The 21176-nt window shown below is 61.1% G+C and overlaps 1 protein-coding gene across 1 annotated transcript in view; it reads right to left on the bottom strand.

The window, feature by feature from the left end:
• Positions 1-19389, bottom strand: part of TJP3 (tight junction protein 3) — a 32642-nt gene extending 13253 nt beyond the window's left edge. The window contains exons 1-6 of the mRNA XM_055129050.1: positions 19268-19389; positions 4609-4665; positions 3899-4008; positions 3180-3282; positions 1893-2223; positions 957-1060 (exon numbers count right to left, since the gene is read on the bottom strand). Coding sequence (XP_054985025.1) covers positions 957-1060; positions 1893-2223; positions 3180-3282; positions 3899-4008; positions 4609-4656 — 696 coding nt within the window. The 5' untranslated portion in view covers positions 4657-4665; positions 19268-19389. The remainder of the gene's footprint in view (positions 1-956; positions 1061-1892; positions 2224-3179; positions 3283-3898; positions 4009-4608; positions 4666-19267) is intronic.
• Between the last annotated feature and the right edge of the window lie 1787 nt (positions 19390-21176).

Here is a 21176-nt window from a genome sequence, read left to right as displayed (position 1 = left end):
CCGGCATGAGCCCAACACCTCAGTGAGGTCACTTCTATAAGAGCAAAGGATCAGGGGAGAGAGCGGGCCTTGCACGCGCCAACCCAGGCTCAGTCTCCGGCATCCCATAAGCATCGCCAAGAGTAACTCCTGAGCACAGAGCCAGGAGTAAGCCCCGAGCATCACAGGGCGTGACCCAAAAAAGCCAAAAAACTTAATAAATAAATAATTTTTTAAAAAACACATATTTTAGGGCTGGAGCAATAGCACAGCGGGTAGGGCGTTTGCCTTGCACACGGCCGACCCGGGTTCGAATCCCAGCATCCCATATGGTCCCCTGAGCACTGCCAGGAGTAATTCCTGAGTGTAGAACCAGGAGAAACCCCTGTGCATCGCCGGGTGTGACCCAAAAAGCAAAAAAAAAAAAAGAACAACACATATTTTGGGGGCTGGAGCGATAGCACAGCGGGTAGGGCGTTTGCCTTGCACGCGGCCGACCCAGGTTCGAATCCCAGCATCCCATACCCCATACGGTCCCCCGAGCACTGCCACAAGTTAATTCCTGAGTGCATGAGCCAGGAGTAACCCCTGTGCATCGCCGGGTGTGACCCAAAAAGAAAGAAAAAAAAAGACTAATTGAGTAATTTAGATTCTTCTGTGGGTAATCACTGGCCGCAGACTCCTAAAAACAGTGTTTGTTATTTTCCGTTTTGGGGCCACACTTGGCGATGCTCCGGGCTGTCTCCTGGCTCTGCGCTCAAGGAACACTCCTGGCGGAGTCTGGCTTTAATTTCCAGGCCTTGGGGTGGATCTGGGGAGCAGCCCCACAGCCAGTCTCTCGCTAGAGTCTGAAGTTCTGGAAACAAACCCTCGGGTTGAGGGGTGGGGGTGGGGAGTCAACGAGCAGAAGCCATCCTTTGACAGGGCACTCCCTGCAGGGGAGCCCTCTGCAGAATCTTCTGGAGCCCGGGGCTCACCTGCAGAATGAGGTCCCCTTCCTGCAGGCCACGGCTGCGGGCGGCCAGGCCGGAATCCGTGATGTGCTTAATGAAGATCCGGCTGCCCAGCTTGACTCCGAACTCTGGGGGCAAGAAGGGAAACTGAGGCTGGGCCTGGCCTCGACGCTGCCAGCCCTCCTCAAGAGGGAAAACTCGGGGCCGGAGCGATAGGACAGTGGGCAGGGCATTTTTGCCTTGCATGCGGCTGACCCGAGTTCGATCCAAGGCATCCCAGATGGTCCCCCCTGAGCACCGCCAAGAGTAATTCCCGAGTGCAGAGCAAGAAGTAACCTTCTTTGCATCGCCAGGCTTGGTCCTTCTCAGGCGTCCTCAAATCCCGGGCCCTGGCCCTGGGGAGGGGTCAGACAGCTCTCTCTGGCCTCAGAGGACACTGGACCCCTGGCATCCGGGACCCCCATTATCTCAGAGGCTTACACCCTGGGGGTCCCCTCAGCTCATGGGGTGACACACCCTGGTCCTGGGAGCAGAGTGGGACATGTCTGAGGCCGTTACACTTTACCTATTTATTTATTTATTTATTTATTTATTTATTTATTATAATTATTTTTTTGCTTTTTGGGTCACACCCGGCGATGCTCAGGGGTTACTCCTGGCTCTGCACTCAGGAATCACCCCTGGCGGTGCTCTGGGGACCAAATGGGATGCTGGGAATCGAACCCGGTCGGCCGCGTGCAAGACAAACGCCCTCCCCGCTGTGCTGTCACTCCAGCCCCGGGCCCTTACACTGTAGATGGCAGCCAGGCACTTTAGGCTGCAGTGGGGTCCTCGGGGTCGAGTGGCATCTGCCCCTGGATTTGAGGTAATGGAGGGGTCTCCAGGGCCGGGCAGCAGCTGCCCCCGGGATGGGAGGTGACTGCGGGGGCGGGTGGAGGTGCTCCCTGGGGCTGCTCTCACCTTCGCTCTCTCTCCTCCGCACGAGCACCGACTTCAGTGGCCGCATCTGGACATCCTGCCGCGGCAGCCGCTTGAAGCCGGACACCAGGGCCAACCCGTTGGCCTCGGAGCCGCCCCCCGGGCTCCTGCGCCCTCGGCTGCGGTGCCCTGCCCGGGACCGGCGGGAATGTTCGTCCCAGGAGCGGCCTGAGCCACTCGAGGTGTCGCCCTCATAGCCACGGCCCTGATCGGCCTCGTCATCGTCGTGGGTGCCCCTGTGGGCATACGTGCCCGGGCCGGAGGGGCTGACCTTGGTGCTGGGCAGCTGGATCCTCCGGGGACGTTTTACCGTCTGTTGGGGGCAGAGCCGGGGGTAGAGTTCATGGGTCGGGTCCCTCACCGTCCCCCCGGGAAACCTGGGCGTCTCTGTGGCGACAGAAAGAGGAGCAGAGGGCTGGAGCGACAGCACAGCAGGGAGGGCACTCGCCTGGCACGCGGCCAACCCAGGTTGGATCTCCGGCATCCCAGAGGGTCCCCAGACCCCACCAGGAGTGACCCCTGAGGGCAGAGCAAAAGTCAGTCCTGGGCATCACTGGCTTTCGCCCCCAGATCAAGAAACAACAACCAAGGGGCTGGAGCGATGGCACAGAGGGGAGGGCGTTTGCCTTGCACGCGGCCAACCCGGGTTCGATCCCCAGCATCCCATAGGGTCCCTGAGCACCACCAGGAGTAATTCCTGAGTGCAGAGCCAGGAGTAACCCCTGTGCATCGCCGGGTATGACCCAAAAAGAAAACACACACACATTATGAAGAAGAAGGAAGAAAGAAGAAGAAAGAAGAAGAAGAAGAAGAAGAGGAAGAAGAGGAAGAAGAAGAAGAGGAAGAAGAAGAAGAAGAAGAAGAAGAAGAAGAAGAAGAAGAAGAAGAAGAAGAAGAAGAAGAAGAAGAAGAAGAGGAAGAAGAAGAAGAAGAAGAAGAAGAGGAAGAAAGAAAGAAGGCAGGAAGGCAGGAAGGTGAGGGGGCAGGAAGGTGAGGGGGAGGAAAGAGGAGAAAGCGAGCAAGCAAAAAAAAAAAAAAGAAAAGAAAAAGAAGTGGAGGGTGGAAAGACCCCGGGAGACAGAGCAGAACCCTAGAGCAGTTTGATCAGACCCGGGGTTCGATGCCCCACACAGTGCCAAGAGCAGCCGTGAAAACCGTGAAAACCTCTGGGTCTGGCCCTCGCCTCGCCCCGCCCCCCCCCACATCAGGCAAAAACACGAGCAGGGGTGACTGGGGCTGAGGTCGGGTGGCCCCTCAGGTCCCACTCACGATGTCAGCCACCCTGTGACACGTCTTCAGGATGTGGATGGCGAAGCTGGACGTGACCGTCTCCATGGAGACGCCATTCACCATGACAATATGGTCCCCTGTCCTAGGGTGAAAGGGAGGCTCAGGGCGGAGCTGCAGGGGGTCCTGGTCTCCCCAGTATCCACCTGGGAGCAGGACCCCCAGATTTGCAAAGCCTGGTTCTACTATCCCCAAGACCTTTATTGAATTCCACCCCCCCCATGCTTCCGTCTGCTCCCCGACGGAATGAATGAGGGACGGGGGCCAGGAACGAGCTGGACAGGCTGCTGCACACACACTCTGCACAGGCAGCCCGAGCGACAGAGCCAGGAGGAGCCCCCAAGCACTGTTGGTTGGATGTTGTCCCCCAAAAGGACAGGAGCACCCACTCCCACAGGACACGGGTCCCCAGGCTGAAGGGTCAGCGGCTGGGACCGTGGCAGGAAGCAGCCCCCCACGGCCCTGCTCCCCGCGCCCCCATTCTAGCCTCTGTCTCTGAATGTGGCCCCCGGGTCACCCGACAGCCACTCGGGGCCCAGCCCACCTCCTGGGCTCCCAGCCCAGCTTCCCTCCCGCCTACAGGGCAAAGGGAAAGTTCGGGGTCCCAGGGCCCGTGAAGCCCGTCCGGTGAGTGCTGCTGGCCTCCCTCCTGGCCCCCCGCACCTCCCTGCACCCTCCACGGCCCTCCAGAGGTCACTCACTGCAGCCTGCCCACAGCCGGACCCCCGGGCACCACGTCCGAAACCACCACGGAGCCTCCAGCCCGGTCTCGGCCCCCGGAGATGGCGATGCCAAAGCCCTTGCGAGGGTCCTGGGGGAGAGACAGGCTGAGGGCCCGCAGCTCTGCCCACGGTCACAGTCATGGTCACGATCACGGCCACGTCTGCTTCCCTACCCGTCTCAGTCAGATGCCCCGCCCACCTGCACAGGGCCCCGCCCACCAGCCCGGCGCCCCGCCCACCAGCCCAACGCCCCGCCCACTTCCTCTTCTCTCCTCTTCTCGGTTCTGTGCCTCACCCACTTTCACGACCCCTCTTCAGTGTCCCCCACCCCTCTCTATCTGCAACCACACCCACTCCCCCCTTTCCAAATACCCCCACCCCTCTGTTCAATGCCACACCCACTCACCCCCTGCTGCCCAGCCTCTGCCCAACACCGGCCAGGTTCCCTCCCCTCCCCCACTCCCAGCCCGATGCCCCACCACTCTGCCAGATTCCCAGCTCAGTTCCTACCCTCCCCACCTGCCGGCCAACCGGCCAACCCACGACCCCCATCCCAGTCCCACCCTGCCCACTGCCCCGCCCCTTTCTTCACGTCATCAGGCTCACTCTCTCTCTCTGCCCCTCTTCCCCCTCCCCGCCCTCTGTCCCACCCACTTCCCCAGAGCGCATTGCCCCACGCAGGGCCTCACCTTGCAGAGCGTGGCGGTGTGCTGCTCCCAGATGGTCATCTCCTCCATGGCCAGCACCTGCGTGGGACCAACGGGTGAGGTCACGGGCACCAAGGAGGGCATCTTTGGGCCCCAACCCTGGAGGGGTTTCCGGCTCAGACCACCAAAAGGATTTATTATTCGGGGCGTGCATACCTGGCAGGGCTCAGGGGGCCCTCTGTGGAGCCAGGGATCGACCTAGGGTCAGCACCTTGGATGGCTGCAAGGCAGCGCCCCTCTCCTGCTTCTCCACCTGCTCCCCTCACGTCAACAGGCGTAAAAACTCTGAGCCCAGGGGCTGGAGCGATAGCACAGCGGGTAGGGCGTTTGCCTTGCACGTGGCCGACCCAGGTTCTAATGCCAGCATCCCATATGGTCCCCTGAGCACCGCCAGGGGTAATTCCTGAGTGAAGAGCCAGGAGTAACCCCTGTGCATCGCCAGGTGTGACCCAAAAACCAAAAAAAAAAAACACAAAAACTCTGAGCCCAGAAGCAGTGTGAAGGGGCCGAAGCCATAGCACAGCGGGGAGGGCGTTCGCCTTGCGCCTTCTCCCATTCATCCACCCACCCATTCATTCACTCACCCACCCATTCATCCACCCACCCATTCACTCACCCACCCATTCATCCACCCACCCATTCATCCATCCCTCGAAGCCAAAGTGGGTTCGATCCCGGGCATCCCATAGGGTCCCCCGAGCACTGCCAGGAGTCATTCCTGAGTGCAGAGCCAAGAGTAACCCCTGAGCATCGCCGGGTGTGACCCAAAAACCAAAAAAAAAAAAAAAAAAAAAACAACTGTTAAATGTTCAATGGAGGGGCTGGAGCGATAGCACAGCGGGTAGGGCGTTTGCCTTGCACGCGGCCCATCCAGGTTCGATTCCCAGCATCCCATAGGGTCCCCTGAGCACTGCCAGGGGTGATTCCTGAGTGCAGAGCCAGGAGTAGCCCCTGTGCATCGCCAGGTGTGACCGAAAAAGAAAAAAAATGTTCAATGGATGGGTGGGTGGAGGGATGGATGGATGGGAGGGGCGGATGGCGGGATGGGTGGGTGGGTGGGTGGTGAATGGACCCAGGGTGCATCCATGGTGAGTGGATGGTAGGTGGTTGGGTGGGTGGAGGGGTTCATCCACGCACCCGCCCATCCATCCCTCCTCCCGCTCACCCCACACCATCCATCCCACCCCACCCTTTACCTAGTGTGGGGCTGTGCTGCCCTCAGGGGGTGTGGGCGGGGCTCCTCCTCCCCAGCCTGTGTCCCCAGCTCAGGGGCGTGGGACACCCTGGTCCCAGGCACTGGGGGATTCCGGCACTTTTTGCTTACGGATGACACCCAGGGGGGCTCAGGGCTTACTCAGGATCTGGCGGGGCACAGGGGACCATACGTGAAGCCGGGAATCAAACCCGAGTCCGCTGAGTGCCAGGCAAGCGCTCTAACCGCTATAAAGTCACTGCGGCTTCCCAGCACCGCAGCTGGAAGTCCCCAGCCTCCCTCCCTGCGTCCTGGGGGAAGAGCATCAATCAGCATCCGGCCCGAAGGACTGAGAAGGAGATGAGTATTGACCTTTCTCGAACCTGCATATCTTTCCTTTACTGTTGTACAGCAGGGGCTGGAGTGATAGGGTAGGACAGCGGGGAGGGCGTTTGCCTTGCCCACGGCCGGACCGGGTTCGATTCCCAGCATCCCATAGGGTCCCCTTGAGCACCGCCAGGAGTCATTCCTGAGTGCAGAGCCAGGAGGAACCCCTGTGCATCGCCGGGTGTGACCCAAAAAGAAATATATATATTTTATATATATATATACACATAGCAATTCTGAGACTGAGGCAGCTGGATGAGCTGGACGGGGCTTCACATGCTGGAGCCCCAGGGTCCATCCCCAGGACCGCATAGTCCCAGGAGCATCCAGAAGTGATGGGCCCTAAAGCACAGAGCCGGGAGTCAGCCCTGAGCACCCGAGCGTGGCTCGAGAACAAACCAGCCAACGGCGCACTTCTGCTCTGTGCTGGCTGCAAATGAGCACTGACTGCTTAAGCCTTAGGACAGAGAGGTTCAGGAACTCGCCTGAGGTCACACAGCGCCAAGGAAAGCTCTTGGCCACCTGGGACACACTATCCCTCTGTCGGATTTCCCCGCTTTCAGTTTTTCAAAACAGCATCTGTTTTGCGGGCCCAGCCTGTCTGCTCTCATGCCATGGAAAGTGCGTCCCTCCCCCACCAGGTGTTGGGCTTTCCTGGTCTGAGATTAACAAGCTGCCCCCAGAGATCTGGGGCCCCTGGGGAGGTGGGGTGCAGGTGGCCCGGGCGTGCTCCAGCTGGTGTTGTGTGCTCCCCATGGACACTGCAGGCCTCGTGGAGCCACACCCCAGGGACCTCCGCGCTCAAGAGGATGGGACGGGCCTCCCCACCTGGGCTTGGCTGGCCTCCTTTGTTCTGACTGGCCCTGAGCCTGACCCGCCTCTTCAGGCTTATTGCTTGTTTCAGTGGGGGGGAAGGGAAGGGGGGAGGGGGGAGGGGTGTCACTGCTGGAGATGCTCAAGGGATCATGACATGCTGGGGTGGAACCCAGGGCTTCTGCAGGCAAAGCCTGTGATTCAGCCCTCTGAGCCGTGTCTGCGGCCAGCTAACCACCCACCCACCCACCATCCACCCATCCACCCACCCATCCATTCACCCACCCATCCATTCACCCATCCATTCACCCATCCATTCACCTATCCATCCATCCACCCATCCACCCATCCATCCATCCATCCATCCATCCATCCATCCATCCATCTACCTGTCCATCAATTCATCCATCCATCCATCTATCCACTCATCCATCCATCAATCCATCCATTCACTCACTCATCCATCCATCCACTCATCCATCAATCCACCCATCTACCCCCCACCCACCCATCCATTCACCCATCCATCCATCTACCATCCATCCATCCACCCACCCATCCACCCACCCTTCACCCATTCATCCACCCACCCATCCATCCATCTACCATCCATCCATCCACCCCCACCCCCATCCCTCCATCCCTCTACCCACCCATCCATCCCAGGACCCAGGCTCCTACATCTGTGAAACCGAAAGAGGGATATAGGGTGGGTGGGTGCGGGCAGCCGTGCCAGGAGACGGGCCTCCCTGCTCTTCCCCTGCCACGAGGACACCCTGGTCCTGCCCCCACCCTTGCCCTGTCCGGGTTTTAGCCCAATGTCACCTCCAAGAAGAGGCCACTCCCAACAGCCCACTTTAGACCTGTCCCCCCGCCCACACCAGCCCAGACCACCTGTCTGCTCTCCCTGAGCACTGGGGATGGAGCCAAAACTCTGCCCCTAGTGCCCTCCCGGGAGCTGTCCGAGGCATTAAGGCCCTAAAGCCAGTCCGCCAGGGGAGGCTTTATTCCTTTCCCTTATTCCTTTCCCTTATTCCTTTCCCTCTGGCCCACCGCCAGCTGTGCTCAGGATTAACTCCTGCTGCTGTTCTCACAGGTCACGGCTGGCAGGGCTCAGGGGACCGTTTGTGGTGCTGGGGATCGAACCTCAGTATATACACGGCAAGTGCCCACCCCACGCTGCGTGATGTCTCCAGCCCCACCAGGAGAATCTCACCGGCCACCCCTTACCCCTCCTCGTTTCGTCTTTATATCTTCACATCTCTAACCATCTCAGAGGATCATTTTGAGGAGCCATCAGCTGGTGAGTTCTGATCGTTCCTCTGGGGACCGCAAAGTCAGGGCTCGGTGTCTCTTTGGACAGTGTCCTCCAGCTGCCTCCTTTCCGAGCCTCTGCTAGGCCTGGTGAACTCCTCCTCACCCTCCAAAACCTTAGCCTCAAGTCCCATCCTCCCAGCAACAGCGCGTATCCAAAGCCCCCAAACACACCCCTTACCGCCCTGATGATTGGGATGTGATGTCCCAAGAGCCCACCCTCTGCCCCATCCCCTCCCAGCACTTCGAATCTGAAGCCCCCAGGGGACCACACCAGGGCCGGTGCTGTCCAGGCAGGTGGCGGGGAGTTTGAGGAAGGAATGAATGGTGGAAGCAAAGGCCACCACCTGCCAGGAGCTCCACCAGGTAAGATCCAGTTCTCCCTGCCCCTCAGCCACGCCCCCGCCACACGCTGGCCGTAAACACGGGCAGAGGCGTGTCCAGCGGGGACCGGCCGTGCCCAGTCCCGACGCCCCGGGCACGTGGCGCGCGGCGGTTTCGGCCCTCCCCTCCCCCCGCCCGCGGGAACAATGGGCCGGCGCGGGGAGGAGGGGCCGTCCAGGCTCGCGACCTCCCTCCATGGGGGGCTTGCGGGGAGCCCAGGGGCTGCGTGGCTCGGGGGTGACGCGCCCGCCGCCGCGTCCGCCTCAGTTTCCCCTCGCGGCGGGAGGAGCGCAGGTCCCGGTGGCCGCGCGCCGGAGTCCGCAGGGGCCGTCCGCGCCGTCCTGGGGCCACGGGCTGAGGGTCCCGAGCCGGGTCCCTCCTCCCTGCAGCCGCCGCCGCCCCGCGCGCCACCCCCGCCCCCGGGGCTGGGTCCCCGCCGCGCGCGCCGGGCCCTCGTGGCTGTGGGTTGGCCCCCTCCAGCCTTTCCAGAGGGGGCGACCCCCCACTGCAGCTACGGCCCCCGAAAGAGAAAACCCGGGGGGGGATGCAGAAGAACCGGATTCGAACCAGAGAACTTGGGGGGGGTGCCCCGCGAGCGCGCGCGCCCCCGGCGGCATTTGGAGCGGGCGGGCGCGGCCTCAGTTTCCCCAGCGGTTCCGCAGGCAGAGAAGCGGGTCCCAGCCCCCAGCCCCACCGCCCCCCCCCCCATCCCGGGTCTCCCCGCCCAGGGTGGGCTACTCGCCTGGAATCTCACCGCCATGGTGCGCCCCGGGGGTCTCCAGCGCCCCCGCCCCGGGGTGGGGGACCCCCGCCCACCAACAGGCAGCCGGACCCCGCCCTGGGGAGGGTCGCGGCGGAGCGCGCGCGGGCTCGGCCCCGCCGCTGCACCTGCCCGGCTTCCTCCCGCGAGTCCCCGCGGCCCCGCCCCGCCGCCGGCGCCGCCCCGCGCGCTCCACCGCGCCCACCCGCGCGCCCCCGCCCGCGCCCAGCCCCGCGCCGCTGCCCGGGCCGGGGTCCCTGCCTGCCTCTCCCTCCTCTTTCTTTCTCTACCTTCTTTCCTTCCTCCTTCCCTCCTTCCTTCCTTCCTTCCTTCCTTCCTTCCTTCCTTCCTTCCTTCCTTCCTTCCTTCCTTCCTTCCTTTTTCTTTTTTGGGTCACACCTGGCGATGCACAGGGGTCACTCCTGGCTTTGACTCAGGACTCAGCCCTGGCGGTGCTCAGGACCCTTTGGGATGCTGGGGATGGAACCCGGGTCTAGCGCGTACAAGGCAAACGCCCTCCCCGCTGTGCTGGCGCTCCAGCCCTTCCTTCCTTCCTTCCTTCCTTCCTTCCTTCCTTCCTTCCTTCCTTCCTTCCTTCCTTCCTTCCTTCCTTCCTTCCTTCCTTCCTTCCTTCCTTCCTTCCTTCCTTCCTTCCTTCCTTCCTTCCTTCCTTCCTTCCTTCCTTCCTTCCTTCCTTCCTTCCTTCCTTCCTTCCTTCCTTCCTTCCTCCTTCCTTCCTTCCTTCCTTCCTTCCTTCCTTCCTTCCTTCCTTCCTTTCCTTCTTTCCTTTCTTTTCTTTCTTTCCTTTTATTCTTTCTTTCTTCCTTTTCTTCCTTTCTTCCTTTCTCTTTCCTTCTTTTTTTCCTTCTTTCCTTCTTTTCTTTCTTTTTCTTTCCCTTCCTTCCTTCCTTCCTTCCTTCCTTCCTTCCTTCCTTCCTTCCTTCCTTCTTCCTTCCTTCCTACCTCTTCCTTTCCTCCTAGTCCCCAGAGATGCTCAGGGCCAATTCCCAGCTCTGTGCTCAAGGATCATTCCTAGCAGGGCTTAGGGGACCCCATGGGTGCTGGAGATGGAACCCTAGCCGGCCCAGTGCAAGGCGAGCACCTTCCCGGGTGCTGTCACTCTGGCCCCAGGGGCTGCCTTTGTTTTTCTTTTGGAGCATGTGTGTGTGTGTGTGTGTGTGTGTGTGTGTGTGTGTGTGTGTGTGTGTAGGGAGGGGGAGCACCCCTGACAGTGCTCCTGCTTTACTCCAGGCTCTGCAGTCAGAAACCACTCCTGGTGGTGTGCAGGGCTGCCCCCTGGGGTGCCGGGGATGCGGGGAGGGGATCAAATCCCAGCTGGCCACATTCAACCCCTTTCTCAAGACAGACGCAGTCCCTGAGCAGGGCGGGAGGAGAGCAGGGAGAGTGTTTGCCTTGCTGCTGCCCACCCGGCTCTCCTCAGCACCCCACGGTGTCTCCTGGGCGCACCCGGGCGCGATCCCTGAGTGCAGATCCAGGAGCTACCCCGGAGCACCGCCTGAGGCTGCCCCCAACGCAAAAGTAAATAAAAATATGCAGAGCAGCTATCTGCCAAGGCCTCGCCATCTACATGGCTACACACCCACAGAGGCCCGGCACATTCTTGACTCTCGGGCAGAATAAAGGTCAAACTTCTTGACTGCGCCCCAGTGGCTTGGGTGCTCAAGATAAGACGAGGAAAGGGCAAGACCTGGAAACCCCTTCCTGGGTGAGTCAGGAGCAGCCTGGGCAGGTGAGCCACCTGGCCCAGCCTCACACACATTCCTTCCTGTTATGAAGAAAGTCTGCCCTGGGGCCCAGAAGTTCCCCAGCCTTGCCTCTCTGACCCCAAGGCAGAAAGGGACCAAGCTGGATAGAGACACCCCCTCTGAGCCCCATCCAGTGGAGGGAAGAGAGGCAAGAGAGGACATTGGGGGGCCGGAGCGATAGCACAGCGGGTAGGGCGTTTGCCTTGCACGTGGCCAACCCGGGTTCGATCCCCGGCATCCCATATGGTCCCCCAAGCACTGCCAGGAGCAATTCCTGAGTGCAAAGCCAGGAGTAATCCCTGAGCATCGTTGGGTGTGACCCAAATAGCAAAAAAAATAAAATAAAAGAGAGGACATTGGGAGATGGGGGAAACTAGAAGAGATGGGCACTGCAGTTAGGGTTTTGAAGGCTGGCTAGGAGTTTGCCACAGTCCCACAACAGACCATGTGATCGAAACTTTTGAAGCTTTCCACCAAAAGAAAACTGTGGCAAGACTGAATTTGGCCTTTAGCTTGGATTTGCTTCCCCAGCCCCACCACCTCCATACTTCAGACGGTAGGATAACAGACCCCCAAGGCAGACCACGTATCCCCGTGGTGCCAGGAACTGCCGTACGTACCCCAGAGAACGATCCAGTCCCAGGTGTCAATATTAATGAGGTGGACAATGCCCACTTGAGGGACAGGAGAGACAGGACAGTTGGGAGGGCACTTGCCTGGCCTGTGGCTGACCTGGGTTCGATCTCCAGCATCCTGTAGGGTCCCCAGGCGTCTCCAGGACTGATCGCTGAGCACAGAGCCAGGAGTCAGCCCTGAGTTCTTGCCAGGTGTGACCCCCAAACAAGAAACCTCCACTAAGAAGACAGCTGCCCCAAGATGCTGGACCCCCACTCCTCTCTCTGATCGATGCTCGCTCCACCGCTCCCCGACTGATCCTGGGCTCTCTGTACACCGGGCACTGTCACCCGTGCATCAGTTTCCTCCCAGTTCAGCCAGCCCTTGGCACAAACAGAAGGCACAGGACTTTATCTGAAGAAACCACTTAGGATGGGGACCAGCCTTGCACGTCACCATGCAATGCCAACTTCAGCCAGGAGGGGGCAGTGTGGGGCGCAACTGGAGGGGTGGGGGGACGAAGAATGCTGGGACAGTCCTGCAAGTCCCCACGCTGCTCCTCTTTCCGTGTGCCTGTGGGGAAACTGAGGCACAGAGCTGGGTAGGTACTGGAATGGAGGCCCCCTCCCCCCAGTCTCCAAGAGGCATGGAAGCCTGGAGGTGTGAATGAGAGGGTGGGGGCAGGGGTGCTGGTGGCCGCGGCTTGGCTGGGCTGCAGGGGGTCCAGCTGGCTGGCCTGTGGCCCCACCGGTCTGACCGGAACTCGGGAATGCCCTGGAGCACCCTTGCACCTGGGCTGGGCGCTGGCACACACAAAGCGCCCACTGTGCACGCAGGGGATGGGACGGGATGGGACGGGAGCGTCTGTGAAACTCCAGCCCGCGGCGAGGCCCCGGGAGCCTGCGCTGGGAGTTGAGCTGAGAATTGCAGGGAGCTGAGGATGGAGGTGAGGACTGAGCAGGAGAGAGGCGTCGGCCAGCAGGACGAGGGAGGGAGAAGCCTGGCCCATCAGGGAAGAGCCTTCCAGAGGAAGCAATACATGCAAAGGCCTGGGGGCAGGACAGGGGACGGGGCTCAATCTGAGGAGCCTGGGAGATGGGGGAGGGCTGGGGACAGACAGACAGAGCAGGTCCAGCAGGATCTGATGGACGCTGGGCTTTGTCCCCCCACGGAGGCCAACCTGAACGCGGAGAGCCGGGCTCAACAGCGTCATCTGGTGGCCACTTCAGGGAGCACCGAGCGGCGATACTGAAACTGGTCCCGGTGGGCGTTGCTAGGTAGAGCCAGGTGGGCTCAGAACGAGAGAGGGACGAGTCTGGTGCCCCACCAGGAGTGATCCCTGAACACAGAGCCAGGAGAAAGTCCTGAGCTCCCCTGGGTATGACCTCCCTCTCCCCCAAAACAGTTTTTTCCCAGCCTGCTTGGAGGAGAACTTAAACAAGGAAAAGATCAGGAATGGGGGCTGGAGCGATAGCACAGCGGGTAGGGCGTTTGCCTTGCACGCGGCCGACCCGGGTTTGATTCCCAGCATCCCATATGGTCCCCTGAGCACCGCTGGGTGTGACCCAAAAAGCAAAAACAACAAAAAAGAATGCAGAAATGTAAATGTGAAGGAGAAGCATGGAAACTGCAGGTGGGGGTGAAAATCATTTGCATTTCGCAGCCTGAAAACCACCTGCTGAATCACCTGCGGCAGGTGAGATGGGCCAGCAGTAAAGCACCTGCTCATGTCCTGCCAACCCAGGATCCAATCCCCACACCACATCGGTGGCCTGAGCACCACCAGGTGACCAGGGGTCACTTGTAAGCTGGAACCCAGGAATAGAGCTTGCATACCGCAGGATGGGGTCCTAGCACAAGCATTTCCTCCCCCCCCCAAAAAAAAGAGAGAAAGGAATAGTTTGTAACATTATTTCAACTGACAGATTTTTTTTGTTTTGTTTTTGGGTCACACCCGGCGATGCACAGGGGTTACTCCTGGCTCTTCACTCAGGAATTACCCCTGGCGGTGCTCAGGGGACCATATGGGATGCTGGGATTCGAACCCGGGTTGGCCGCGTGCAAGGCAAACGCCCTACTCGCTGTGCTATTGCTCCAGCCCCTCAACTGACAGATTGTTTTGTTTTGTTTTGCTTTGTTTTTGCTTTTTGGGTCACACCTGGCGATGCATAGGAGTTGGTCCTGGCTCTGCACTCAGGAATGACTCTCGGCAGTGCTCAGGGGACCATATGGGACGCTGGGACTCAAACCCGGGTTGGCCGCGTGCAAGGCAAATGCCCTACCTGCTGTGCTATCGCTGCAGCCCCTATTTTGGTTTGTTTTTATGTTTTTGTTGGTTTCAGGTTATTATTTTTTTTTTGGCGGGGAGGGGTGGAGAGGGGTAGGCCACACCCAGCCGTGGTGCTCGGAGCTTACTCCTGGCTCTGCACTTGGAAATTACTGCTCGTGGGGACTGGGGGGGACCAGATAGGAAGCAGGGGTGCTAGAGAGATAGTCCAACGGGGAGGGCACGTGCCTAGCACGCGGCCAACCTCGGTTCGATCCCCGGCATCCCCTATGGTCCCCAAGCACTGCCTGGAGTAATTCTTGAGAGCAGAGCTAGGAGTAACCCCTGAGCATCGCCGGATGTGCCCCCTCCAAACAAAAACAAGAATAAAAAAAAACAGGGTGCCAGGGATAGATCCCGGGTCAGCCCCGTACAAGGCAGAGTCTACCAACTGTGCTTTGGCATCAGCCCACCCAAGTGACAGATTGTGATGGGCAGAATTGGAGCTGCTGGGTGCTGCTTTGAATAAGTGCTAGGTTGCCGGGCTGGAGAGACAGACCAGCAGGGAGGGCGCCTGCCTTGCACACAGCCCACCCAGCTTCCATCTCCAGAACTGCCTGGAGTCCCCTGAGCGTCACTAGGAGTGATCTCTGAGCTCCGAGCCAGGACTCAGCCCTGAGCACTGCCCGGTGTGGAGCCCAAACCCGACCCAGAGCAAAGGGTACCAGGAAACTGTCGACTGATCTTGAGTGAAGGTCCCTGCTTCTTCCCTGCACGTGCACTGGTGTGTTTCTGTTTGGGTCGGGGGCCACACCTGGCAATGTTCTGGGGCTGCTCCCAGTTCTGTGGGGGGGGGGGGTCGCTCCCAGTGGTTCTCTAGGGCAGGGGGGTGGATGAAACGGCATGCAAAGTCTGAGCTCAGCACCCCCAGCCCAGGGGTGGGACTTTCTGCAAAAAGTTTCTTCTCTTCCTGGTCTCAGCACCTACAACGGCACAGTGTGTGTGTGTATGCAGTTGGTGCTCAATAGATGCTTACATAGCTTATAGGGACGCCCCTGAGACTCGGAACCAGGCCAGCGCTGTGAACTTTGGGGAACAGATTCTGTGAGTGGCAGGCTCAGCAGTGTGGGGGCGCCGGATGGGTCTTTACTTGGGGGTGCAGAAGGGTAGAAGTTGGGGTACAGGTGCAGAACCAGACTGGAGGCTGGGGGGGAGTGTGGGCGCTCCCTATCCCAGGCCATTTGCATAATCATAGAACCTTGATGTGTGGGGGGTCCCTGCCAGCCTGGGACCCCAAAATTCACCTCCCATTTCTCTCCTGAGAGTTCATTTCCCCTTAAGAACAAAAGCTCTAGGAAGCCCGCCCCAACCATCACTGCTCTGGGGGTAAGCAGGATCCACGTGGCTCAGAGGGGGAAACTGAGGCAAGGGGAAGCAGCGGGCCTGGAGGGATTCATGTCCCTGCCCGTGTCCAGGAATGGTGGCACCGGGTGGGGTGGGGTGGGGTGGGGGGTGGCCGGGAGGGGGACTTGTCTGCAAACCCCCTCTACCTGCCGCCCACCTCCAACCTTCTAGAAGGTTCTCTCCCCCTTCCTCGGCATCCCTTCCCCCTGCAAACAAAGTGCTGTCCCCAGAGTGCCCCTGACCGCCGGTGCCACATTCCTGAGGCGGCCCCACCCAGAATCTGACCTGAGTCCCTCTCCGCCTCCCCACCCCCTGCTTCTTCCACTACCGGCTCCTCCGCCCCACGCCCGCGCCCGCAAACCTTGCAGGGGTTCCCCCAGACCCATAAACGCCCCTCAGGAATCCGGGAAAGCAGCCCACGGCGCCCACAGAAGCGGCCTGGACCGCGCCCGACCCCCTGCGCCGGGGCTCCCGCCCCCAGGCCGCACTACCCGCGGCGGTCAGCAGGGGGCGAGCGCGGCCCAGTTTCCCACGCGCCGCGGGCTCGGTACGGCCCCGCCCCTCGCCCCTTCCCCGCGGCCCAGCGCCCCGCGCTCCCTCCTCCTCGCACCCGCCCTGGCCCCTCTGAGCTGGGAAAATCCCACCCCCCACCCCCCGCCAGCTATTTCTCTTCGTTTCGTTTTTATTTCCTTTTTTTTTTTTTTTTTTTTTTTGCGTTTGGGCCACACCTGGCTGGCGTTCAGGGCTGACTCCCAGTACTGTGCTCAGGGAGCAGTCCTGGCAGGCTTTTGGGGGACCCTGCGGGGTGCTGGGGCATTGAACCCTGGTCGGCCCCCCGTGCAAGGCGATTTGTTGGGCTGAGCGCAAGCAGTATTGCATGGGACAGCCCTGCGGGAACTCATTGCTCCCTTAGCTGAGTATTACAGGGAGTGGCGTCCGGACCCCCGACCTGGCTAGGGGAGCAGCCCCCCGACCCCGCAAGAGAAAACCACCACCCTCACGGCTTCCCCGTGGCTTCGAGCCACGCATGCAAGCATCGCCTATTGCGTGGCCTGAATCTGATCCTTGGTACCACACACACCCGGGACATGCACCCACTCAGCAGCTCCCCTGGGTTCTGCCCGTGGGACCCCCGAGCCCCAAGTTTGCCCCCGCACACGTATGTGGGCCTGGGTGAGCCCCACACAGAGGCCGGGCAGCTGCAAGCACCCAAGGGAAGGGGCCGGCAAGAGAACCCCACGGGCTGCGTGGAGAGGTGGGAGATTCGATCCCAGCACCTCAGGTCTCCCCCAGGCGCTGCTGGGAGCAGCCCCCTCCCCATGTGTGACCCCCAAAATTAATAGCCAACAAATGGGACCAGAGCGATGGGACAGCAGGGAGGGTGCTGGCCTTGCTCCCAGCCCCCCCCCAGCCCCGCCAGGATCGATCCCTGAGCTCAGAGCCAGGAGTCAGCCTTGAGCACCGCTGTGTGTGGCCCCCAAATAGCCCTGTGCTGTCGCACTGTCGCACTGTCGTCCCGCTGCTCACCGATGTGCTCGAGCGGGCACCAGGACCGTCTCCACTGTGAGGCTCGTTGTGACTTTTTGGCATATCGAATACGCTGCCACGGGGAGCTTGCCAGGCTCTGCCGTGCGGGCGGGATCCTCTCGGTAGCTTGCCAGGCTCTTAGAGAGGGGCAGAGGAATCGAACCCGGGTCGGCCGTGTGCAAGGCAAACGCCCTACCCTCTGTGCTATCGCTCCATGACCCTCAGATTAAAAAAAAAAAAGAGAGAGACCAGGACGGGAGCAACAGGACAGCCCCACACGAGGCCAACCCCAGCTCGATCCCCGGCATCTCATCTCATACCAAAAGGACTGCGACTTCTGAGCACAGAGCCAAGAGTAACCCCCCCCCCCCGAGCCTCCCCAGGTGTGACCCACCAAAAAAACCAAAAACCATAAAAGACCCAACAAACTAGACCTGAGAGATGGGAGGGCAGGGAGGGCACTGGCCTTGCACACTGCTCCCTCTAGTAGGAGTGATCCCCGAGCACAGAGCCAGGAGTCAGCCCTGAGCACTGCCAGGTGAGCCCCCCCTCCAACGAAACCAAAACCAAAACTCAACACGAAACGGGAAGAGATAGACAGGGAGGAACTGAAAGGGAAAAGAAAACAAACAAACAAAAAAAAAAACAGAAAACAAGCCCAGGACACAATTCCTGACACAGCCCACTTCCTCCCCACGCCCCCGGCTCCGGTCTGGCTCTGCACACCAAAGTCCCCGTCTCTGTCTCCCGGGATCCCCCAGCCCTGCACACAGTAGGTGCTGCCTCGAGGCTGCCGGCCGTGCCCACCCCTCCTCCCGGCCGTGCCTGGCGCTCACCGGGCCCATTCCAAAGGTGTCCGGGCCACCCTCTGCAAACAGACCTCCTGGCTCCAGGCCAGCCCTTGCCGGAAGTGCGGGGCTCACACGCCCTCCTGGACTTTTCCCCAGGCTCAGGGCCATGGGGCTGGCGGGTGGGGGGGGCTCTAGGAGATGCCGCCCCTGGGGTGTGGAGGATGGAGGGGACCCCAGCCCTCCCCAGCAGCCCCAGCACTCTTGCCTTTCCATCCTGTCGGCCGGGCAGCCGGCAGTGCTGTGCAGCTCCAGGCTGCTGGTGACCCTCTCTGGGCAGCCGGCAGAGCCGGGAGGCCACGGGGACCAGCTAGCTTTGGGAGTTGACTCTGAGCGCCCAGGTGGGTGAAATGACAGCATCCCCGCGCCTCCCCCGGACCGGAAGTCTGAGCCCGGTCCTGCCAAGGAGACCCTCACCAACACCCCTTGACCCCCGCCCGCCTGTACCCCTCAGACTCACAAGTGCCGGCGAACTAAAATTCCCTCTGAAACAAAAGAGGAGAGCTGGGAGCCCGGGCTGTCCCGGACAGGGTGGGTCTGACCCGCGAGGGCCCCCCACTCCTGCGGGGTGGGACCCCCAGACGCAAAGGCAGGTGCCGCCCGCCACCGCCCAGTGCCCAGGCCGCGGGCACTGTTTCCTGGACAAAGACAGTCGGGTGCAACCGGACACTTGCACCTGGCCAGAGAGCTCGCTGGCACTTGGGGGGGAGCCGGTGACCCAGAAAACGCCTCTGAACCCCCAGACCGTCCCCACCACCCCCTCCCCAGGAACCTGGGCTCTGTCTTCCCCAGCCCCCTGTCCACTGTGGACCCCCCAAAACACGCTCTCATCCCTCCCGGCAAGGCCCTGGCCCAGTGCAGGGGTCTTTGCCCAGACCAGGGCTCCGCCGGCGAGGCTACCCGGATCTCGGGGTGCTGCGCTCGCCCCCCTGGCCCCCGCCCCCGGGAGGGGTGGGGAGGACAGGTGCACGGAAATCAGAGCCTGCTTCAGAGGTTCCGGCCGCGCCGGGCGCCCCGCCCGGGGCCTCCCTGCCAGCCCCGTCCCGTGGGGGGCCCAGCCCTGGCCGAGCGAGCGTGCGCCCCGGGGCCCCCCGCGCCCCCGGCCCCCCGTGCCCAGGCCCACAATGCACCTTTCAGAGCCGAGTCGCCGGCGTCCCGGGAAGGCTGCCAGGGCCGTGCTGCCCGCAGATAATCCCTTAGAAACTATGTCAGATGCCCACGCACAGGGCAGCTTCCTGCTTCCCGGGGCTGGGGGCGGGGTGGGGGGGTGGGGATCCAGGGACCCCGCAGTGGAGTTGGGGTGCGGCGCCCGCGCCCCAGGCCAGGCGGCGCGGGCGGTGGGGGCGGGAGGGGGGCGCGTCTCACCTGTGTCGGAGCCTGCGTGGATCCTGGGGGCGGGGGGCGGTCACAAGCAGGGCCCAGGGGCCCACCTGGCCTGGGGGGGGCGAGGGGAGCCCCGAAACTCGGTGGTGGGAGAGACCCACGGGGCTCGGCAACTGCGCCCTGTGGCAGGTCCTGGGAGGGCGCAGGAGCAGGAGTGTCCACGGCAGGGCAGGGCGGAGGGCGCGGCCACAGGCTCCTGTCGCAAGGTTGTCCCCACGTGGGCCGCTGGCCTTAACCCCTGCGTGCCCGGCTGCGCGCCCCGCCCCGTCGGTTCCTCCCACGCACCTGCACGGGGTGTGCGCGAGGCCTGCTCAGGGCCCCCCGCCCCCAACCTGACGCTTTTTCTTTTCCTGTTTTTTTTTTTTTGGGGGGGGGGGAGGTGGGTGGGCTGCCCGGGAACTGGTTCTGGTCAGTGTCCAGGGGCGGAGGTGGCAGGACTTGGGCCCCCCCCATGCAAAGCTGCATTCAGCCCCTTGAACCAACCCTTTCCCTGCCCCTGGGCTTTTTGTGGTTGGGGGCCCAGCCAGGGGGTCTCGCCGGGCCCAGATGCCGTTACGGGGCTGGAACTCACAGGGCTGGAGCGATGGCACAGCGGGGAGGGCGTTTGCCTTGCATGCGGCCGACCCGGGTTCGATTCCCAGCATCCCATAGGGTCCCCCGAGCACCGCCAGGAGTCATTCCTGAGTGCATGAGCCAGGAGGAACCCCTGAGCATCGCCGGGTGTGACCCAAAAAGCAAAAAAAAAAAAAAAAAAGAAAAAGAAAAATGTGGAGCTCAGTGCCCTGCTGGCCGGCTATTTGTTCTATTAGTTTTCAATTAATTAATTAATTTTGGTTTGGGGACCCACAGCCAGTAGTGCTCAGGGATCACCCCTGGCATGGCTCGGGAGACCCTATGGGAGGGCAGGGATTGAACCCAGGTCGCCCGCGTGCAAGGCCAGCGCCCTCCCCGATGTCCTGTTGCTCTGGTCTCTCTCTTTTTTTTTTTTTATTTTGCCTTTTGGGTCACACCCGGCGATGCACAGGGGTTACTCCTGGCTCATGCACTCAGGAATGACTCCTGGCGGTGCTCGGGAGACCCTATGGGATGCTGGGAATCGAACCCAGGTCGGCCAAGTGCAAGGCAAACGCCCTACCCGCTGTGCTATTGCTCCAGCCCCACTCTGGTCTCTATATAAATTTAAGTTGGGGGTTTGGTTTTTGGACCACACCTACCAGTGCTATCAGGATACTCCCTGCTCAGTGCTCAGGGGACCAGACATTGGGCCTCCTGTTATTCAAAGCCACCTCCAGCCTCTGGGCAACTCGTGGACCCCTTGAGTGTTTTCAATTCTTAAATTTTATATAATTATTTATAATTTTAAATTTAATTTAATTTTAATTTGTCTTTTGTTTTTTCATTTAAAAATATCATTCTTGGGGCTGGAGCAATAGCACAGCGGGTAGGGCGTTTGCCTTGCACACGGCCGACCCGGGTTCGATTTCCACCTGCAAGGCCAGGGCCGTCCCCACTGCACTGTTGCTCAAACCCTTCCTTTATTCTGTTCTTTTTTGTCGTCACACCGGGCGATGCTCAGGGCTGATGCCTGCCTCTGTGCCCAGGGCGGGCTCAGGGGACCCTCTGGGATGCCGGGAACCGACCCTTGGACCAGCCGTGCCAAGGCCGCCTGAGCCCTCCTCACGGTGCTGCCGCCCCCGCCCCTGGTTTTCTCTATCCTTGTTTCTGGGGCTTTCTCGCTTCCCTTCCTTCCTGTTTCTCAGACTCTGTTATTGTGGGGGCTGGAGCCCCAGAACAGTGCTTGAGGGGCGCGTGTCTCCCACGGGGCAGACCGAGGTTCCATCCCCCGTACCCCGAGTCCGGCCTGTCAGCCCTGAGCGCAGAGCCAGAGCGC

Source organism: Sorex araneus, chromosome 2, assembly GCF_027595985.1.
Source record: "Sorex araneus isolate mSorAra2 chromosome 2, mSorAra2.pri, whole genome shotgun sequence".
In the NCBI taxonomy this organism is placed as follows: Eukaryota; Metazoa; Chordata; class Mammalia; order Eulipotyphla; family Soricidae; genus Sorex; species Sorex araneus.
Note: the sequence above shows the minus strand (reverse complement) of the source record. Positions and strands in the feature narration are given on the sequence as shown.